We start from the raw sequence: 21,264 nt of genomic DNA, 5'->3' as shown, positions 1-21,264 counted from the left end.
TCTATAATTACAGTGCCAGCTTTTGATCTGCTACCGCTAACATCGAGAGTTGGTGTTAGGGATAAATACTGCAGGTACAGATGTGTTGAATGAGCCACCAAACACATTCTTTGAGGATTGTGTCCTCTGCTTCCTGGTCGAGGTGTTGTCCTTAAGGTGAAAATTGTGGGGCAACCATGTGAGTGCTGCAACATGTTAGTATACAAAGTTTTCTTGTATGCACTCTAAATATTTGTGTCTCCATGACACCCAGTCACAGTTGTGTAGGATGGGTCATCAAATACATTCTTTGAGGAGTGTTAGGTCAGATGAGGTCACAGACTGTCCCCTGTTACCTGGTCAAGGCGTTATCATTTAGGTGAAAATTGTAGGGCAACTGTGTCGGTGCTACATGTTAGTATATAAAATTTTCCTATACACTCTCTAAATATTTGTCTCCATGACACCCTGTCACCATAAGAATTCATACTCTCTCTAATGTCTCTTTATGATTAAAATTCCCCAGTATCAGTACTGTTACCATATCTGAGACTCATGTATTATATGGCTTCATGTACCATCATGGTTATTCCTCCACTATAATCATTGTATATTGCTCTGGGATATTTGTTTGTGTGTGTGTGTTTGTGTGTGTGTGTGTGTGTGTGTGTGTGTGTGTGCTTATAACCATCATATCTGTAAAAACTGAATTTTTTCTCAGGTGATGAAAGAGTCTACCTGATTGCAAAAGCTGTAGTCAGATTATCCCATCCAGCACCCATGGATCTAGTGTTAAGGAAGCGACTTGCAGTTAATATTTACAAGAAACAGTCCTTAACCAGCAAGTTTGTAAAATCCTTCATTGGTTCTGCTAATACCCTCTATGAAACAGGAATCATGTATGAAGTTGTTTCAAATATTCCAAAGGTTAGAGTTCTTTGTGTTGTATTTAAAGATGTTTCCTCTATCATTTTTTATAAGACTTCTTTATAGAGTAATTAAGAAAACAAATTTTGTTAGGTATTTTAATGAACGAAGTCAGAATATTACTTTATGCTTCATTGATATATGGTATTTGAATTGCCTGGCACATTTGGCTTGGTTGGACTGATTTCCCCTTCTGCTAACAAAATATGCTGTTTGATAGAGGAAAGCAGTGAGTAGCACTGTTTAACCCATGCACTATGGTTGTTGCTAAAAGTTGATCATATTATGCACAGAAACAAGGGCTTCAAATTTTATTTTAAGATGATTTGAAAGAAATGGATATGAAAATACTGTATGTATGTAAAAATGGGACCAAACATACTTTATGTAGTTGCGTCATAATGCTAAAGTTAACTTATAAATCCTAAGGAGAATGGTTGACAAGTGGATGAGGAGGGATTGGAAGTGGAAGATCAGAGTATCTGTTCCCCATTATGAATGAAAGAAGTACATATAAAAGCAAAAGATACATATAGAAAATGTACCAGTTTCTTTCATGTCAGTGATATAATGCTAGAATTGATGGTTGATTTGCCCAGAGATATGGTGGATGAAAAGATTTAGAGCTTGTGAGTTATTCAAATGTTGTTTCCCAATATAAAAACAAAGATATACATGTGAAAATAAGTGATATATATTGAGAATGAGTTAACATGTGCATGTCTGGTATAATGTGTCCAAACTGAACACAGCACTCAAGATGGGGACACACCAATGACTTGTAAAGAGTAAGGATGATTCCCCTAGACTTTGAATCTGAGTGCTCACTTTTGTCCCTCTTGCTTTTATACAGTGGCACTACAGAGGTCCCTTGCCTACAGTGAGGGTTACTTTCCTGGAAACTCTTGTGATTGCTGTTGCCACCCCTTTGAGGGAGTTCCCAAGGGGAATGGGCATCAGAGATTTAGATAGACAGATAATGCTGAAGTTAATTCCTAGATCCGTAGGGTATTAGTGGAGAAATGATATTGAAGGGTAGTAGATAAGAGACTTTTGTAAGAATGGGAGGATATGATCAATGAAATATCTGCAGCACAAGACAAACCCAGCTGAGAACCAAAACAGAGGAAGAGTGTTTAAATGACATGACCTTTTTGGTCCTCCAGTCATGCTGTAGACATATACCTAAAAGAAGAAAACACAAAAGTTGGAGTGTAGAATGAGAAAGATGAGCTCTTTTATAGGAGGCAAAAAGGATTGTAGACCTTCTAAAGAGCTATCTTGAATAGTAAGTCATGTGGTTTATCTAGCTTATCATTGCACATCTTTAGCTCATATAGTGAAATTTCATCAGGACCATGGGCCCTGTATGGGTTCAGTTCTTTTAGCATTTTGTAGATATCTCAGCAAGGTATCTCAGTGATTTCCAAAGCCTCCTCCCCACTTTCCATCTCATTGGCGTTGGGGTTTTAGTGTCTTTCACTGTGAAAATTCCTTTGAACTTGTTATTCAGTGCCTCACAAGTCCTTATATCATCCTTTACAATGTATCCCTCTGAATCTCTTAGTCTGATTAGCTGTTCCATAACTAACAACTGACTCCTGATGAATTTCTGGAAAAGTTTGGATTTTCTCCTGCCTTGTCCACAATATTCTTTTCGTAGTTTCTTTGTGCCTCCTTACTTATCCTGCTGGCATTCGTTCTATACTCTCTTATACCTGTAAATAATGTCAGTGGACATTTCAAAGTTACTCTGCTTTTCAGCATCTTTTATTATACCATTTTACCTCTTTCTTACTGTTCTCTTTGTGTTTTAGGCTTGAGGTACCAAAGTCTCTTATCTTACAATTTCGATTTCACAGAACCCCTCACCACAAAGCCCTGTTTCCTGAACTCCATTTTCCAGCCTGTGTTACCATTAGAATTATTGAGCTCTGTGTAGAAGTAGGTTGGAGCATTAGTTAGACACATTTAGATAGTAGTGGTCATTAGTAATGTTAGGTAAGAGCCTCTGAAAACACTGCACTTGAGTTGCCCTCTTTTAGTGGCCTGTTAAAGGTGAGGCACTAAAGGTTAAGAAGCAGCATTAAAGTTCACCATTCATCATGGAGAATTTTGCTTTTGTCACCCACTTGAGAGAGTTCCCAAAGAGAATGAGCATCAGAAATATAGATAGATAGATAGATAGTATATTATCGATGATTATATCTCATCTTTAAGTCCTGTCTCGCTTCTGCTCTTTTCCATTCTTATATCTCATCATTATGCCCTCTCTCACCTCTGCTCTTTTCCATTCTTATATCTCATCATTATGCCCTCTCTCCTCTGCTCTTTTAATGTCATAGTATTTCCACACAGTCATACTTGAGCATTACATGATCACATCTTCCAGTTAGTGTATCATATATTTTATTCTCATTATCCATGCCAGTGTGTGTGAAGATAAGATCTACCAAAGATGGTACTAAGGAGAATGTGTGAAAGGAGAATCTTGAGAGTGATTGTGAGTAAAAACAAGCGTATTAGGATTTGCAGTGTTAAGAGACAGATTAGTTGGAATGTAAGTTTGAATGGAGAAAACTTGGAGGAAGTGAAGTGTTTTAGGTACCTGGGAGTAGACATGGCAGCAAAGGGAATCATGGAAGCTGAGGTGAACTATGGGGTGGGTGGGGCTCAGAGATTCTGGGAGCATTAAGGAATGTGTGGAAGGACAAAAATGGGTATTTTTGAAGGTATAGTAGTCCCAAGAGTGTTGTATGGTTGTAAGACATAGGCTATTGATGAGAATGTAAGGAAGAGGGCGAGTGTCTTGGAAATGAAATGTTTGAGGACATTATGTGGTGTGAGGATGGTTGATGAAGTAAGTATAGATAGGGTAAGAGAGGTGTGGTAAAAAACAGAGTATGGTTAGGAGAGCTGAAGAGGGTGTGCTGAAATGGTTTGGACATATTGAGAGACTGAGTGAATAGAGGTTGACAAAAAGGATATATGTGTTAGAAGTGGTGGGGACAAGGAGAATGGGGAGACCAAATTGGTGATGGAAGGATGATGAATGAGATTCTGAGAGCTTTGGGCCTGAACATGTACAAGGGTGAATGTCATGCACGTTATAGAATTACAAAGATCGTAGTGCTGTCAGTAGGTTGAACCAGGACATATGAAGCTACCATGGGAAAACTACACAAGGGTTTGTAGGGCCTGGTTGTGAACCGGGACTTTACTTTTGGAGCATTACTCATGACAGCTAAAGAATGGATGTAAATGAATGAGGCTTTTTCTTCATCTGTTCCTGGCACTGCCTCCCTGATGCAGGAAATGAGGAACAGGTGTGAAAAATCAACATTACTCACAAATTGTCAGAGTGTAAGTGCATGATCATGGCAGAAAGCTTACGTTACATGCTAACCACAGTAATGCAGTCATATTCAGAACTCAAAAGTTCTTTCTTAGTGATGTTCTCTGTGTGTAAATTATATTTAGATATGTAGATAGTGCATATGATATCTAGAATATACATTTGATATGTAGAAAAGTATAAATGATACCTATTTGTTGTGTAGAATAAAGTTAGATAAAGAACCACAAATTTTAGTGAATTTAGAAGAAAATAACTCCTGAAAAGAAAAAAAAAAAATCCTGGGACAGATTTATGAAAAAACCCATGTGTTTCTGAGGATCTCTTTCTGAAGGCTCCTGCAGCCCAAGGCTGCACTTCTTCTAGTAGCAGGGAAACTTGATGTCCTTTGGAGTGAGTTCTTTGAAGAATGAGATTGTACTCCCAATGATACATTGTATCCTTACATGAATAAGGAGTATTCTTGCTGCAGGTTAGCACTCCATCTTCTCAACACCCTTCCACACCAACAAACAGGAGAAACATCTTTTAGGAAGAAATGTCTCTACATTTATTGATTGGCTCACGTGGAATTTTTGTGGAGTACATGGTGTGAGGAATATGTCCTCTACCTTAGCATTATTTAGAAGCCTTTTGGTAGAGGAGATCAAATAAAGTTTTTGGCCTACTCCTTCCACTTTTATCTGCCAGTACCTGAGTTCTTGTGTTGTGGATCTACCTTGTGTGACTCTGGTGATTCTTCCTCTAAAAGTAATGTTTGTATTCATATGGATCATTAGTGAAGTTATTTATCTCAGCTTTTGGGTTTGGTCCTCTTACCTCTTCATGCTTGTAGTACTGAGTGCATTGAAGAGATTTGCAAATTTTGACATTTGATGAACCTTATCTTCCTGAGGTGGTTTCCCCATGATATTTTTTCCAAGTTTACTTACCCAGACCTGCCCTCCTCTTTCTTATATTTTGAAAAATATTTTTCTGTTCCAGTTGTGTCAGCTTTTGGGTTAAAGCCCAAGATCTACAAATCGTATGAGCTGCTAGTAGCTGGAACCAAGGTGGTTCCTGATGTCATTTCTCTGGCAGTCTCAGATTGTCCAAGGGTGGGCCTCTGGATCACCACTAAGGGATTTATTTTTGCTGTTGGATTCAGTCTCCTTATTTGGAAGTTTTTACTGTAACTCCTCCTCCTTTTTGTGATTATGCTGTCATGGAGGCTGGACAAACAGAAAAGGAGAGAAATGTGGGTTCTGAAAGTTGTAAAACCTTTCTCTTAAAGACAGTCTCCTTGAGCATTTTTTATCCATTTTTTCTTACACTGACCTGCTATCCCCCCTCCCTTTTTTGAAAAACATTTTTCTGTAATAGTTGTAACTGCTGTTGGAATGACATTTGCAGTTTGTAAATTGTATGAGCTGCAAGTGCCTGGGACCAAGAGGGTTGATAACTTCATCCCTGTGGGATTCAAAATGAGTAAGCTTTCCTCACCACAGCCATGTGGTTAGTGAAGGGTGAGGAAGGCCAGTGCTTCCTCATTAGAAATACTGAGGGGTGGAAGGTTCAAAATATTCTAAAATCTGGCATTTATCAGGTCCCAAACATTCTGGATTTGGGATCGAGTATGTGTACTTGATCCATGATCTGAACATTCTAAAGCTTCAGTCATGACAGTGAATCCATTAGTGTAAGATCTCATGGAAAATAGCATTTACCATATAAAGCTCTTATTATTTTCAGAAAGGTAAGAGAATGATTCCTTAATATTCATTTTTATATTTCTGTATTTATTTTATATGCTTATCATGTTTTGAGAGCACTGCAAGGAATGGGAAATCAGATATTTCCCAGTCAGTTGCAGTACGTATTGCAAGTCATACAGATGTTGCATTATAAGTTAATATGATTGAAATTAGATTGAAAAAAACAAACTGAAATTTTTGGGAGTAAGTAATCACAGTGTTGGAATCATTGAACTGTAGTAATTATAATAACTTTTTGTGAAAATTATTAGTTATATGACTACAGAACGTTTTTATTTAGCAGATAGTAACTTTTAGCAAAATAGTGTTATTTCATCATATGTAGCAAGACTTGTAATTATGTTTGAAATGGTCTTGATAGACAGACTGTTCTTTGCTTGTAAGATACTTTTGTTATCACTGGTTTTATGTACATCCATGCAGGCAAGTGAAGAATTAGAAGAACGCGAATCCCTTGCCCAGATGGCTGCCAATGCTGATGATTCTCATGCAGAAGATGGAGAAACATACATAGGTAAGCCTTCTGTCTAAATTTCCAATATTAGAATGTGTTTTAGAATGTCTGTGATGTCCCCCACCCTTCTTAGTCATCTTCTACGACATGCAGGAGATACATGGATAGTACTGACATACAGTATTTTGGATTTTGTCACATCCCATATTCTCTAGCTAATTTCTTTTAAATTTTCTAAGTATGTAAGTGAGCTTGGAAAGGACACTTGTGTGAGGAAGTATCAGGAGAGATTGAGCGTTGAATGGCAAAAGGTGAGAGCAAATGACGTGAGGAGAGTGGCTGAGGAATGGGATGTATTTAGGGAAGCATTGATGGCATGTGCAAAAGATGTATGTGGCATGAGAAAGGTGGGAGGTGGGTAGGTTAGAAAGGGTAGTGATTGGTGGGATGAAGAAGTAAAGTTGTTAGTGAAAGAGAAAAGAGAGGCATGTGGACGATGTTTACAAGGAATGAGTGCAAATGACTGAGAGATGTATAAAAAAATGACAGGAGGTCAAGAGGAAGGTGCAAGGGTTGAAAAAGAGGGCAAATTAGAGCTGGGGTGAGATAGTATCATTAAACTTTAGGGAAAATTAAAAGGTGTTTTGTAAGGAGGTGAATTATGTTTGTAAGATAAGAGAAAAAATGGGAACATCGGTGAAGGCGGGCTGGGGGGAAGTAATAACAGGTAGTGATGAAGTGAGGAGTTGGAGTGAATAATTTGAAGGTTTGATGATAGAGTGACAGTTGTAGGGTGTTTTGGTCAGGGTGACATGCAAAGTGAGAGGGTCAGGGAGAATGGTTCGGTTATGAGAAAAGAGATAGTGAAAACTTTGTAGAAGATGAAATCCTGCAAGGTGGCGGGTTTAGATGGTATTTCAGTAGAATTTATTAAGAAAGGGGGTGACTGTGTTGTTGATTGGTTGGTAAGGATATTCAGTGTATGTATAGATCATGGTGAAGTGCCTGAGGAGTGGCATAATTCGTGCATAGTGCCACTGTACAAAGGCAAAGGGGAAAAAGGTGAGTGTTCAAATTACAGAGGCATAAATTTGTTGAGTATTCCTGGGAAATTATATGGTAGGGTATTGATTGAGAGGGTGAAAGCATGTACAGAGTATCAAATTGGAGAAGAGCAGTGTGGTTTCAGAAGTGATTGAGGATGTGTGGATCAGGTGTTTGCTTTGAAGAATGTGTGGGAAAAATATCTACAAGAACAGATGGATTTGTATATAGCATTTATGGATCTGGAGAAGGCATATGATGGGGTTAATAGATATGCTTTGTGGAAGGTCTTAATAGTATATGGTGTGAGAGGTAAGCTGCTAGAAGCAGTGAAAATTTTTTATCGAGGATGTAAGGCATGTTTATGAGTAGGAAGAGAGGAGAGTGATTGGTTCCCAGTGAAGGTCGGTCTGTGGCAGGGGTATGTGATCCCCCCATGGTTGTTTAATTTGTTTATGAATAGGGGGGTTGGGAGGTAAGTGCAAGAGTTTTGGAGAGAGGGGCGAGTATGCAGTTTGTTGGAGATGAGAGGGCCTGGGAAGTGAGTCAGTTGTTGTTCACCGATGATACAGCTGTAGTGGCTGATTCGAGTGAGAAACTACAGAAGTTGGTGACTGAGCTTGAAAGTGTGTGAAAGGAGAAAGTTGAGAGTAATTGTGAGTAAGAGCAAGGCTATTAGGTTCAGTAGGGTTGATGGACAAGTTAATTGGGAATGGAATCATGGAAGCGAAAGTGAGTCACTGGGTGGGGGAGGGGGTAAAGGTTTTGGGAGCAATGAAGGTTGTGTGGAAGGAGAGAACGTTATCTTGGAGAACAAAAATGGGTATGTTTGAAGGAATGGTAGTTCCAACAATATTGTATGGTTGCGAGGCATGGGCTGTAGATAGGGTTGGATGGAGGAGGGTGGATGTGTTGGAAATGAAATGTTTGAGATAATATGTGGTGTGAGTTGGTTTGATCGAGTAAGTAATGAAAGGATAAGAGATATGTGTGGAAATAAAAAGAGTGTGGTTGAGAGACCAGAAGAGTGTGGGTTGAAATGGTTTGGACATATGGAGAGAATGAGGTTGACGAAAGAGGATATATGTGTCAGAGGTGGAGGGAAGAAGGAGAAGCAGGAGACCAAGTTGGAGGTGGAAGGATGGAGTGAAAATTGTTTTGAGTGACTGGGGCTTGAACATACAAGAGGGTGAGAGGCGTGCAAGGAATAGAGTGAATTGGAACGATGTGGTATACCAGGGTCAGTGTGCTGTCTATGGACTGAACCAGGGCATATGAAAAGTCTGGGGTAAACCATGGAAAGTTTCTGTGGGGCCTGGATGTGGGAGGTAAGTTTGAATGGAAAAAAACTGGAGGAAGTGAAGTGTTTTAGATATCTGGGAGTGGATTTGGCAGCGGATGGAACCATGGAAGTGGAAGTGAATCGTATGGTGGGGGAGAGGGCAAAAGTTCTGGGAGCATTGAAGAATGTGTGGAAGTTGAGAACATTATCTTGGAAAGCAAAAATGGCTATGTTTGAAGGAATAGTGGTTCCAACAATGTTATATGGTTGCGAGGCGTGGGCTATGGATAGAGTTGTGCGGAGGAGGTTGGATGTGCTGGAAATGAGATGTTTGAGGACAGTATGTGGTGTGAGGTGGTTTGATCGAGTAAGTAATGTTAGGGTAAGAGAGATGTGTGGTAATAAAAAGAGTGTGGTTGAGAGAGCAGAAGAGTGTTTTGAAATGGTTTGATCACGTGGAGAGAATGAGTGAGGAAAGATTGACCAAGAGGATATATGTGTCAGAGGTGGAGGGAACGAGGAGAAGTGGAAGACCAAATTGGAGGTGGAAAGATGGAGTGAAAAAGATTTTGAGTGATCGGGGCCTGAACATACAGGAGGGTGAAAGGTGTGCAAGGAATAGAGTGAATTGGAACGATGTGGTACACCGGGGCCAACGTGTTGTCAATGGATTGAACCAGGGTATGTGAAGCGTCTGGGGTAAACCATGGAAAGTTGTGTGGGGCCTAGATGTGGAAAGGGAGCTGTGGTTTCGGTGCATTATTACATGACAGCTAGAGACTGAGTGTGAACGAAAGTGGCCTTTGTTGTCTTTTCCTAGCGCTACCTCGTGCACATTTGGGGGAAGGGGGTTGTTATTTCATGTGTGGCGGGGTGGCGATGGGAATGGATGAAGACAGACAGTATGAATTATGTACATGTGTATATATGTATATGTCTGTGTGTATATATATGTATACGGTGAGATTTATAGGTATGAATATTTGCGTGTGTGGACGACGTATATGTATATACATGTGTATGTGGGTGGGTTGGGCCATCCTTTGGTCTGTTTCCTTGCGTCTGTTTCCTTGCACTACCTCGCTAACACAGGAGACAGCGACAAAGCAAAATAAAATAAGAATCCTCCTCTCTCGTTTTTAATTTTCCAAAAGAAGGAACAGAGAAGGGGGCCAAGTGAGGATATTCCCTCAAAGGCTCAGTCCTCTGTTCTTAATGCTACCTCGCTAATATGGGAAATGGCGAACAGTATAAAAAAAATATATATATATATATATATACATGTACATATTCATACATTCTGCCTTTATCCATTCCTGCTGCAACCCTGCCACACATTAAATGGCACCCCCCCCCTCCCCTTGCGTGTGCTCGAGGAAGCACTAGGAAAAGACACCAAAGGCCCCATTCGTTCACACTCAGTCTCTAGCTGTCGTGTAATGCACTGAAACTACAGCTCCCTTTCCACACATACCCATTTTTGCTCTCCAAGATAACGTTCTCACCTTCCACACATTCTTCAACGCTCCCAGAACCTTAGCCCCCTCCCCACCCTGTGACTCGCTTCCACTTCCATGGTTCCATCTGCTGCCAAATCCACTCCCAGATATCTAAAACACTTCACTTCCTCCAGTTTTTCTTCATTCAAACTTACCTCCCAATTTACTTGTCCCTCAACCCTACTGAACGTAATAACCTTGCTCTTATTCACATTTACTCTCAGCTTTCTTCTTTCACACACTTTACCAAACTCTGCCACCAGCTTCTGCAATTTCTCACCTGAATCAGCCACCAGCGCTGTATCATCAGCGAACAACAACTGACTCACTTCCCAAGTGCTCTCATCCACAACAGACTGCATACTTGCCCCTCTCTCCAAAACTCTTGCAGTTACCTCCCTAACAATCCCATCCATAAACAAATTAAACAACCATGGAGACATCAGCACCCCTGCCACAAACCGACATTCACTGGGAACCAATCACTTTCCACTCTTCCTACTTGTACACATGCCTTACATCCTTGATAAAAGCTTGTCACTGCTTCCAGCAACTTACCTCCCACACCATATATTCTTGATATCTTCCACAAAACATCTCTATCAACTCTATCATATTCCTTCTCCAGATCCATAACTACTACATACAGATCCATCTGTTTTTCTAAGTATTTCTCACATACATTCTTCAAGCAAACACCTGATCCACACATCCTCCATTCCTTCTGAAACCACACTGCTTTTCCCCCATCTGATGCTCTGTACATGCCTTTGCCCACTCAATCAGTACCTTCCCATATAATTTCCCAGGAATACTCAACAAACTTTTACCTCTGTAATTTGAACACTCACCTGTATCCCCTTTGCTTTTGTACAATGGCACTGTGCATGCATTCCCCCAATCCTCAGGCTTTTCACCATGATCCATTTTTTTTTTTTTTTTTTTTTTTTTTTTTTTTTCCCTCGTTTGCGAGAACCATACATACATGTAATATCCTCACCAACCAGTCAACAACACAGTCACCCCCTTTTTAAATAAATTCCACAGCAATACCATCCAAACCTGCTGCCTTGCCAGCTTTCATCTTCCGCTAAGCTTTCACTACCTCTTCTCTGTTTACCAAATCATTCTCCCTGACCCTCTCACTTCTCCCATCTCGACCAAAGCACCCTTTATCTGCCACTCTTATCATCAAACACATTCAACAAACCTTCAAAATACTCACTCCATCTCCTCTCACTTCACCACTACTTGTAATTACATCCCCATTTGCCCCCTTCACCAATGTCCCCATTTGTTCTCTTGTCTTACACACTTTATTTACCTCCTTCCAAAACATTTTTATTCCTCCTTAGATTTAATGATACTCTCTCACCGCAACTCTCATTTGCCCTCTTTTTCACCTCTTGCACCTTTCTCTTGACCTCCTGCCTCTTTCTTTTATACATCTCCCACTCATTTGCATTATTTCCCTGCAAAAATCGTCCAACTGCCTCTCTCTTCTCTATCACTAATAATATTACTTCTTCATCCCACCACTCACTACCCTTTCTAATCTGCCCACCTCCCACGCTTCTCATGCCACAAGCATCTTTTGTGCAAGCTATCACTGCTTCCCTAAACACATCCCATTCCTCCCCCACTCCCCTTATGTCACTTGCTCTCACCTTTTTCCATTCTGCACTCAATCTCTCCTGGTACTTCCTCACACGTCTCCTTTCCAAGCTCAATTACTCTCACCACTCTCTTTACCCCAACTTTTTTTTTTTTCCTAGCACTACCTCGCCGGGTGTGTGTGTGTGTGTGTGTGTGTGTGTATGTGTATGTGTTGTTTTATGTGTGGCTGGATGGCAATGGGAAATGAATAAAGGCAGCAAGTATGAATATGTACATGTGTATATATGTATATGTATACGTTGAAATGTATAGATATGTATATGTGCGTGTGTGGTTGTTTATGTACATGCATGTGTATGTGGGCGAGTTGGGCCATTCTTTCGTCTTTTTCCTTGCGCTACCTTACTAACACCAGAGACCATGATTAAGTATGATATGATATATATATGTGTGTGTATATGTGTGGATGGGCCTTTCTTCATCTGTTTCCTGGTGCTACCTTACTGATGCAGGAAACAGCGATCAAGTATATAGCATAGAAAACTTATCTAAAATATTCAGTATACTGTATCATTTGATCAAATACATGTTGAATGGTTTGAAACAGCAAATGGTGAGAAGTTGGTAAGAATTCAGTCCCTTGTAGCTTTTTTTTTTTTTTTTTTTTTTTTTTTTTTTTTTTTTTTTTTTTATACTTTGTCGCTGTCTCCCGCGTTTGCGAGGTAGCGCAAGGAAACAGACGAAAGAAATGGCCCAACCCCCCCCATACACATGTACATACACACGTCCACACACGCAAATATACATACCTACACAGCTTTCCATGGTTTACCCCAGACGCTTCACATGCCTTGATTCAATCCACTGACAGCACGTCAACCCCTGTATACCACATCGCTCCAATTCACTCTATTCCTTGCCCTCCTTTCACCCTCCTGCATGTTCAGGCCCCGATCACACAAAATCCTTTTCACTCCATCTTTCCACCTCCAATTTGGTCTCCCTCTTCTCCTCGTTCCCTCCACCTCCGACACATATATCCTCTTGGTCAATCTTTCCTCACTCATTCTCTCCATGTGCCCAAACCATTTCAAAACACCCTCTTCTGCTCTCTCAACCACGCTCTTTTTATTTCCACACATCTCTCTTACCCTTACGTTACTTACTCGATCAAACCACCTCACACCACACATTGTCCTCAAACATCTCATTTCCAGCACATCCATCCTCCTGCGCACAACTCTATCCATAGCCCACGCCTCGCAACCATACAACATTGTTGGAACTACTATTCCTTCAAACATACCCATTTTTGCTTTCCGGGATAATGTTCTCGACTTCCACACATTTTTCAAGGCTCCCAAAATTTTCGCCCCCTCCCCCACCCTATGATCCACTTCCGCTTCCATGGTTCCATCCGCTGACAGATCCACTCCCAGATATCTAAAACACTTCACTTCCTCCAGCCTCTCACCATTCAAACTCACCTCCCAATTGACTTGACCCTCAACCCTACTGTACCTAATAACCTTGCTCTTATTGACATTTACTCTTAACTTTCTTCTTCCACACACTTTACCAAACTCCGTCACCAGCTTCTGCAGTTTCTCACATGAATCCGCCACCAGCGCTGTATCATCAGCGAACAACAACTGACTCACTTCCCAAGCTCTCTCATCCCCAACAGACTTCATACTTGCCCCTCTTTCCAAAACTCTTGCATTTACCTCCCTAACAACCCCATCCTATATTTATTTATTATTTTGCTTTGTCGCTGTCTCCCGCGTTTGCGAGGTAGCGCAAGGAAACAGACAAAAGAAATGGCCCAACCCACCCCCATACACATGTATATACATACACGTCCACACACGCAAATATATATACCCATACATCTCAATGTACACATATATATACACACACAGACACATACATATATACACATGCACACAATTCACACTGTCTGCCTTTATTCATTCCCATTGCCACCTCGCCACACATGGAATAACATCCCCCTCCCCCCTCATGTGTGCGAGGTAGCGCTAGGAAAAGACAACAAAGGCCCCATTCGTTTACACTCAGTCTCTAGCTGTCATGCAATAATGCCCGAACCACAGCTCCCTTTCCACATCCAGGCCCCACAGAACTTTCCATGGTTTACCCCAGACGCTTCACTTGCCCTGGTTCAATCCATTGACAGCACGTCGACCCCGGTATACCACATCGCTTTAATTCACTCTATTCCTTGCCCGCCTTTCACCTTCCTGCATGTTCAGGCCCCGATCACTCAAAATCTTTTTCACTCCATCTTTCCACCTCCAATTTGGTCTCCCACTTCTCCTCATTCCCTCCACCTCCGACACATATATCCTCTTGGTCAATCTGTCCTCACTCATTCTAGTATATTATTTTTTTTATTGTATTTGATTGCCATCTCCCACATTAGAGAGGTAGCTCAAGGAAACAGACAAAAGGATGGCCCAACCCACCCACATACACATATGTATATACATAAATGCCCACACATACACAGATACATACCTATACATCTCAATATATACATATATATACATACACAGACATATACATATATACTCATGTACATATTCATACTTGTTGCTTTCATCCATTCCCGTCGCCACCCTGCCACACATGAAATAGCGAGGCAGCAATAGGAAAAGACAAAAAAAAGCCACATTCGTTCACACTCAGTCTCTAGCTGTCATGTGTAATGCACCAAAACCACAGCTCCCTTTCCACAGCCGGGCTCCACAAAACTTTCCATGGTTTACCCCAGACGCTTCACATGCCCTAGTTCAGTCCATTGACAGCACGACAACCCTGGTATACCACGTCGTTCCAATTCACTCTATTCCTTGCATGCCTTTCACCCTCCTGTATGTTCAGGCCCCAATTGCTCAAAATCTTTTTCACTCCATCCTTCCATCTCCAATTTGGTCTCCGGCTTCTCCTCATTCCCTCCACCTCTGACACGTGACCAATCCATTTCGACACACCCTCTTCTGGTCTCTCAACCATGCTCTTCTTATTACAACACATCTCTCTTACCCTTTCATTACTTAATCGATCAAACCACCTCCCTCCACATATTGTCCTGAAACATTTCGTTTCCAACACATCCACCCTCCTCCACTTGACCCTGTCTATATCCCATGCCTAGTATATTTTTCTAAATGTGTAGCTGATTATTGAGTCAAGCATTGGTTAAGAACTTTCTGAAGAGAACTGTGCAGAATGATATCTGGTGATCTAAAGCCAAGAAAGCATTGCACTGAAGCAGTTGAAAGGGTGAACAAAACATTGCGGTCACCCTACTTAAAAGAGAATAAAAGAAATGAAGAGAATGCAGAGGTGAGCTACCAAGATGAGTCCCAGACTGAGAAGCAGATCCTATTAGAATCTACTAAACAGCTTAAGTCTGCTAAGCATAGAAGAGAGAAGGTTAAGTGGGGATGTGTTATAAGTATTCAAAATTATCAAATTCTTCAATAATCTCAGTCAGCCAACCTGCTTTGTGATAGATTTATGTGATTTCACTCGTTGCAATGGTTTCAGGCTCATGGGAACATGTTTTACATTGAAGAAGGTGAAGTACATTTTCTTCAACTAGATTAGTAATACATGGAATAATTTACCTATTGGAGTGGTTGAAAGCAGTACCATGGATACATTTAAGAATAGATTTGAAAATTATTTTGATTCAAATCTGCACTTCCTTAGTCACATGAAAACTCTACATTATTTTTCTTCTTGAAATATGTGCTTTTCTACTCTTATCACACTGATATATGAGCTTTTGAGCACTTTCTTGATCACAAACAGCTTCAGAGAAAACCAGTAGTCTGCTTCTGTTTGAATTCTTTCGTATATCTTTGTATTTTATTGATTGTATGGGCAGTGCTTTCAAATGAATGCTAATGCTCATGAGGAGATAAGTCATCGAATTGTTTCACCTGTTTTCTTCATTATTTTTCAGAATATGTAGACAATTAGTAATTCATAAGTTGGGAAAGAACCTACTGAAGAGAATGGTGTACAAAGAAATGTGAAAAATTCAATTTACTTTATTGTTTACTGATTATTATTATATTTAGGGTGACGGAGGGGGTGAAAGTTCTGGGAGCTTTGAAAAATGTGTGGAAGTCGAGAACATTATCTTGGAAAGCAAAAATGGGTATGTTTGAAGGAATAGTCATTCCAACAATGTTATATGGTTGCAAGGCATGAGCTATAGAGTTGTACGGAGGAGGGTGGATGTGCTGGAAATGAGATGTTTGAGGACAATATGTGATGTGAGGTGGTTTGATCGAGTAAGTAATGAAAGGGTAAGAGAGATGTGTGGTAATAAAAAGAGTGTGGTTGAGAGAGAGCAGAAGAGGGTGTTTTGAAATGATTTGGTCACATGGAGAGAATGAGTGAGGAAAGATTGACCAAGAGGATGTATGTGTCAGAGGTGGAAGGAACGAGGAGAAGTGGGAGACCAAATTGGAGGTGGAAAGATAGAGTGAAAAAGATTTTGAGTGATCGGGGCCTGAACATGCAGGATGGTGAAAGGCGTGCAAGGAATAGAGTGAATTAGAACGATGTGGTATACCGGGGTTGACGCGCTGTCAGTTGATTGAACCAGGGCATGTGATGCGTCTGGGGTAAACCATGGAAAGTTGTGTGGGGCCTGGATGTGGAAAGGGAGCTGTGGCTTCAGTGCATGACACATGACAGCTAGAGACTGAGTGTGAACGAAAGTGGCCTTTGTTGTCTTTTCCGAGCGCTTCCTCGCACACATGCAGGGGAAGGGGGTTGTCATTTCATGTGTGGCGGGGTGGCAACGGGAATGAATTAGTGCAGACAGTATGAATTATGCACATGTGTATATATGTATATGGCTGTGTGTATATACATGTATATGTTGAGATGTATAGGTATGTATATGTGCTGTGTGTGGATGTGTATGTATATACATGTATATGTGGGTGGGTTAGGCCATTCTTTCGTCTGTTTCCTTGCGCTACCTTGCTAATGCGGGAGACAGCGGCAAAGTATGATAATAAAGATAGTAATATGAATGATAAGTCAAAGTGTTGATCTAAGCATATGTGATACAGGTTAAGCATCACTAATCTGAAATCTGAAAGTTTTTGAGCAGTGACATGATGTTACAAGTGGAAAATTCCACACCTGACCTCACTTGCCCATGCTGGGCTCTGATGCTCTGTTGGAACCAGTATGTTACAAACCATCATCAGTGCTAGACCTAAATGCATCACACTTTTTTTTTTTTTTTTTTTTTTTTTTAGTGTATTCTCTGCTCTGTCTTACAAAGATATTGATGGAAATGTCAAAAAGGCCTGTAGATACCCCTATGGGTAACAGTGAAATAGCTGAAATGGTCCTTAATCAAGGTGATTTTGATGTAGAGATAATGAAGATGACTTTGTTAACACTGCAGAAAAAGTACCTTTAGACAACATGGTGAAAATGTGTGATGGACTCGTTTAAGGACTAGAGCAGCGTGCATTCATAACAAGAAATCATGTCAGTTTATAAAATCAAAGAGAGAAGTCTAAGACAAAAACACTTGTTAATGAGGCAGATGACTCTGGAGGAAACATTTTAAAAAGCCATCTATCATAATGCCTCCTCATCCCTAGAGGACCCACTTCTTGATCCCCCACTTCTTACTTCTCCTGATGTTCCTTCTCATGAGGATGGCAACAGTGATGTACCCTCCCCTCAGGTTCTTCAGGCCACATTTACTTCTAGTATTTGTTGCTGCTATCTTCTTTTGTAAGCAGAGATCAGTTTTTTTTTTGTTTTTTGTTTGTGTGTGTGTGTGTGTGTAAGTGCAAAACATTATGTGAAATCTGAATTTCATCTCCAGCTAAAATGCCATGTTTAGTGTAACATAACCTTCAACATTGTTGCATTGAAATTTTTTCACAGTTAGCATATTCACAACTACCTGTAATCATCTTGAATTAAATGCTCATTTGTTTTTATATCTCAAATAAAAACCCAAAAATATAGTACAGTGTACCGTAACCTTTTATTCAAATTACAGCATCATAGGTGGAAAAACTGAAAGCCTGCAGTTTTTTGTTATTATTGTTTAACAGCTGATACTGTACAAGTTTTCTGCTGATACTACTGTGCTGCTTAGTTGCCATAAACACATTATATTTTCATTGTATTAATGGTATTTCATATTTTTCTACTGTTAAGTGCTAATGTGTGAATAAGGCAAGAAAATGATTACTTATCAGTAGCATATAGATTCAGAGTCAAGATTTAAGGTGAAGTCAAACAATCACAGATTGTCCACACTGGTGGCAGAGGTTATGACACCTTAGCTTTCTGATGATTCAGTGTTACACAAACTTTTCATGCACAAAAGTATTAGAAATATTGTATAGATTACCTTCAGGCTGTATGGATAAGGTTTTTTTTTTTTTTATTATACTTTGTCACTGTCTCCCGCGTTAGTGAGGTAGTGCAAGGAAACAGATGAAAGAATGGCCCAACCCACCCACATACACATGTATATACATACACGTCCACACACGCACATATACATACCTATACATCTCAACGTATATATATATATACACACACAGGCATATACAAATATACACATGCACATAATTCATACTGTCTGCCCTTTATTCATTCCTGTCACCACCCCGCAACACACGAATGAAAAACCCCCTCCCCCCGCAAGTGCGCAAGGTAGCACTAGGAAAAGACAACAAAGGCCACATGCGTTCACACTCAGTCTCTAGCTGTCATGTATAATGCACTGAAACCACAGCTCCCTTTCCACATCCAGGCCCCACAGAACTTTCCATGGTTTACCCCAGATACTTCACATGCCCTGGTTTGAGCCATTGACAGCATGTCGACCCCGGTATACCACATCATTGCAGTTCACTCTATTCCTTGCACGCCATTTACTCTCCTGCATGTTCAGGCCCCGATCACTCAAAATCTTTTTCACTCCGTCTTTCCACCTCCAGTTTGGTCTCCCACTTCTCATTCCTTCCACCTCTCACACATATATCATCTTCAGTCTTTCCTCACTCATTCTCTCCATGTGACCAAACCATTTCAAAACACCCTCTTCTGCTCTCTCAACCACACCCTTTTAACTACCACACATCTCTCTTACCCTTTCATTACTTACTCGATCAAACCACCTCACACCACATATTGTCCTCAAACATCTCATTTCCAGCACATCCACCCTCCTCCACACAACTCTATCTATAGCCTACACCTCACAACTGTATAACTTTGTTGGAACCACATATTCCTTGAAACATACCCATTTTTGCTTTCCAAGATAACGTTCTCGACTTCCACACACTTTTCAACACTCCCAGAACTTTCACCCCCTCCCCCACCCTATGTGAATAAGGTATGAAACAAGTGTATTTTTCATTTAAACTTGGTTCCCATCCTCAAGATATCTTATTATGTATATGCAATTATTCCAAAATCCAAAAGAATTCAAAATCCGAAACACTTCTGCTCCCAGGCATTTTGGATAAGGGATACTCATCCTGTGCATGGCAATTCCATCTCCATTACCAGTATTTTCCGTCATTATTCTGAAGTTGTAAGTGTTAGTCTTTCATGTCTGTACGCACGTTTTTTAGGACAATTTAAGGGCTTTATCAAGTGTTATTAAGGGCCTTTGGTCCCTTATACTGTATTCACACTGAATATTACTGAATTGAAATTTGCACAATTTCTCATTCCCTATTGTGCAATGGATCATGACATTGGTGTAGGTTACACAGCCAGCACTGACATCTGTTACTTCTGGTATTCTTCTTTGAGAATAGTTTCATCATTGTAGTGATTCATGCTGGACTTTCACTACTCAGGATATTTTATGTGTACTTTGAACTTGTGTGCACCATCCTTTTTACTGTAATGTAAGAGATGATAAAGTTATTCACCAATAGGTGGATCATAAGAAACGTATATTTGAATCTGGTGTTGAAAGGTTTGCATCAAGTTCATGTTCAGTATCCACAACTATAGGAAGAAATATTCATGAACATAGTAATCACAGTGATGCAGACATTGGTAAACCAACCTTTAGTGCCTCTGTAACTGATTGTGACATGATTGATATCCTAAAGTATTGGTCCTTTGATTACTTTAACCCTTTAACTCCTCAGATAGGTTTCCCTTCCAACCTTGTGAATCTCAGTTTTTAACTTGTATAAAAGAAGTATGTAGCTTAGTAGTTCAAAGATAGTTGTATATGACAATGAAAGAATCACTCCAGAAGTTTTGTAGATGTGGCAGAACAACACACTAAAAAGTGCAGAAATAAGGCTTAGGTGTCATGGTGCCTTTGTCCATGTTTTTTCATTTATTTCATATACTCTGAAAATTTTATTACAGATTATGTTGGAATTGAAATGTTTGACTATGTGGGTTGAGAAAGGTTGATTGAGTAAGTAATTATAGGATAAGAGAGATGTGGTAATAAGTGTATGACTGAGAATGCTGAAGAAAGTGTGCTGAAATGATTTAGACATATGGAGAGAATGAGTGAGGGGAGGTTGATAAAGTGGATATATGTGTCAGAAGTGGAGGGGATAAGAAGAAGGAGAATGAATTGTAGATAGAAGAATGGAGTGGAAAAGGTTTTCATTGCTTAGGGCTTGAACATGAAGGAGGGTGAAAGGCATGCACAGATAGAGTGAATCAGAATGCCTTGTTATATAGGGGTTGACATCCTGTCAGTGGACTGAACCAGGGCATGAGATGTAGCTGGGGTAAACCACAGAAAGGTCTGTGAAGCCTGGTTGTGGATAGAGGGCTGTAGTTTTGGGGGAATGGATTTGAATGTATTCAGTCTTTTCTTCATCTGTTCCTGGCACTGCTTCACTGATGTGAGAAACAGGAAAGAAGTATGAAAGGAAAAAGATCGTGTATGATAGATAATTTCATTTTGTGATCAATTACCAAGAATTACCAAAAGTGAAAATTAGGCCTAGTTATGTAACTTCTTTAATATAAGCAAAGGTAGTAGTAGTAGGTTGGAACATTAGACAGGAGCATTAGATAGAAACAGTAGGTAGAAATAGTAGGTAGGAACATTAGACAGGAGCATTAGGTAAAAGTGGTAGGGTAGAACATAAGGCAGGAAATTTAGGTAGGAGCCTCTGAAAGCACTGCTCTAGACTTACCCTATTCCATTGCCCTGTTAAAGATGAGGCACTAAAGCCTAAGAGCACTACTAGAGCTCACCATTATGGAGATTTCTTTTCTATGGCCACTCTTTTGAGGGGGTTCTTGAAGGGAATGGGAGTTAGTGATAG

At 40.2% G+C, this 21,264-nt stretch overlaps 1 protein-coding gene across 1 annotated transcript in view; it reads left to right on the top strand.

Moving 5' to 3' along the window:
• Positions 1 to 21,264, top strand: part of Khc-73 (Kinesin heavy chain 73) — a 785,588-nt gene that overhangs the window by 529,132 nt on the left and 235,192 nt on the right. The window contains exons 25-26 of the mRNA XM_071670193.1: positions 701 to 906; positions 6,439 to 6,529. Coding sequence (XP_071526294.1) covers positions 701 to 906; positions 6,439 to 6,529 — 297 coding nt within the window. The remainder of the gene's footprint in view (positions 1 to 700; positions 907 to 6,438; positions 6,530 to 21,264) is intronic.

The sequence above is a fragment of the Panulirus ornatus genome, chromosome 14, assembly GCF_036320965.1.
Source record: "Panulirus ornatus isolate Po-2019 chromosome 14, ASM3632096v1, whole genome shotgun sequence".
NCBI lineage: Eukaryota > Metazoa > Arthropoda > Malacostraca > Decapoda > Palinuridae > Panulirus > Panulirus ornatus.
This window is presented reverse-complemented; position numbering and strand designations above follow the sequence as displayed.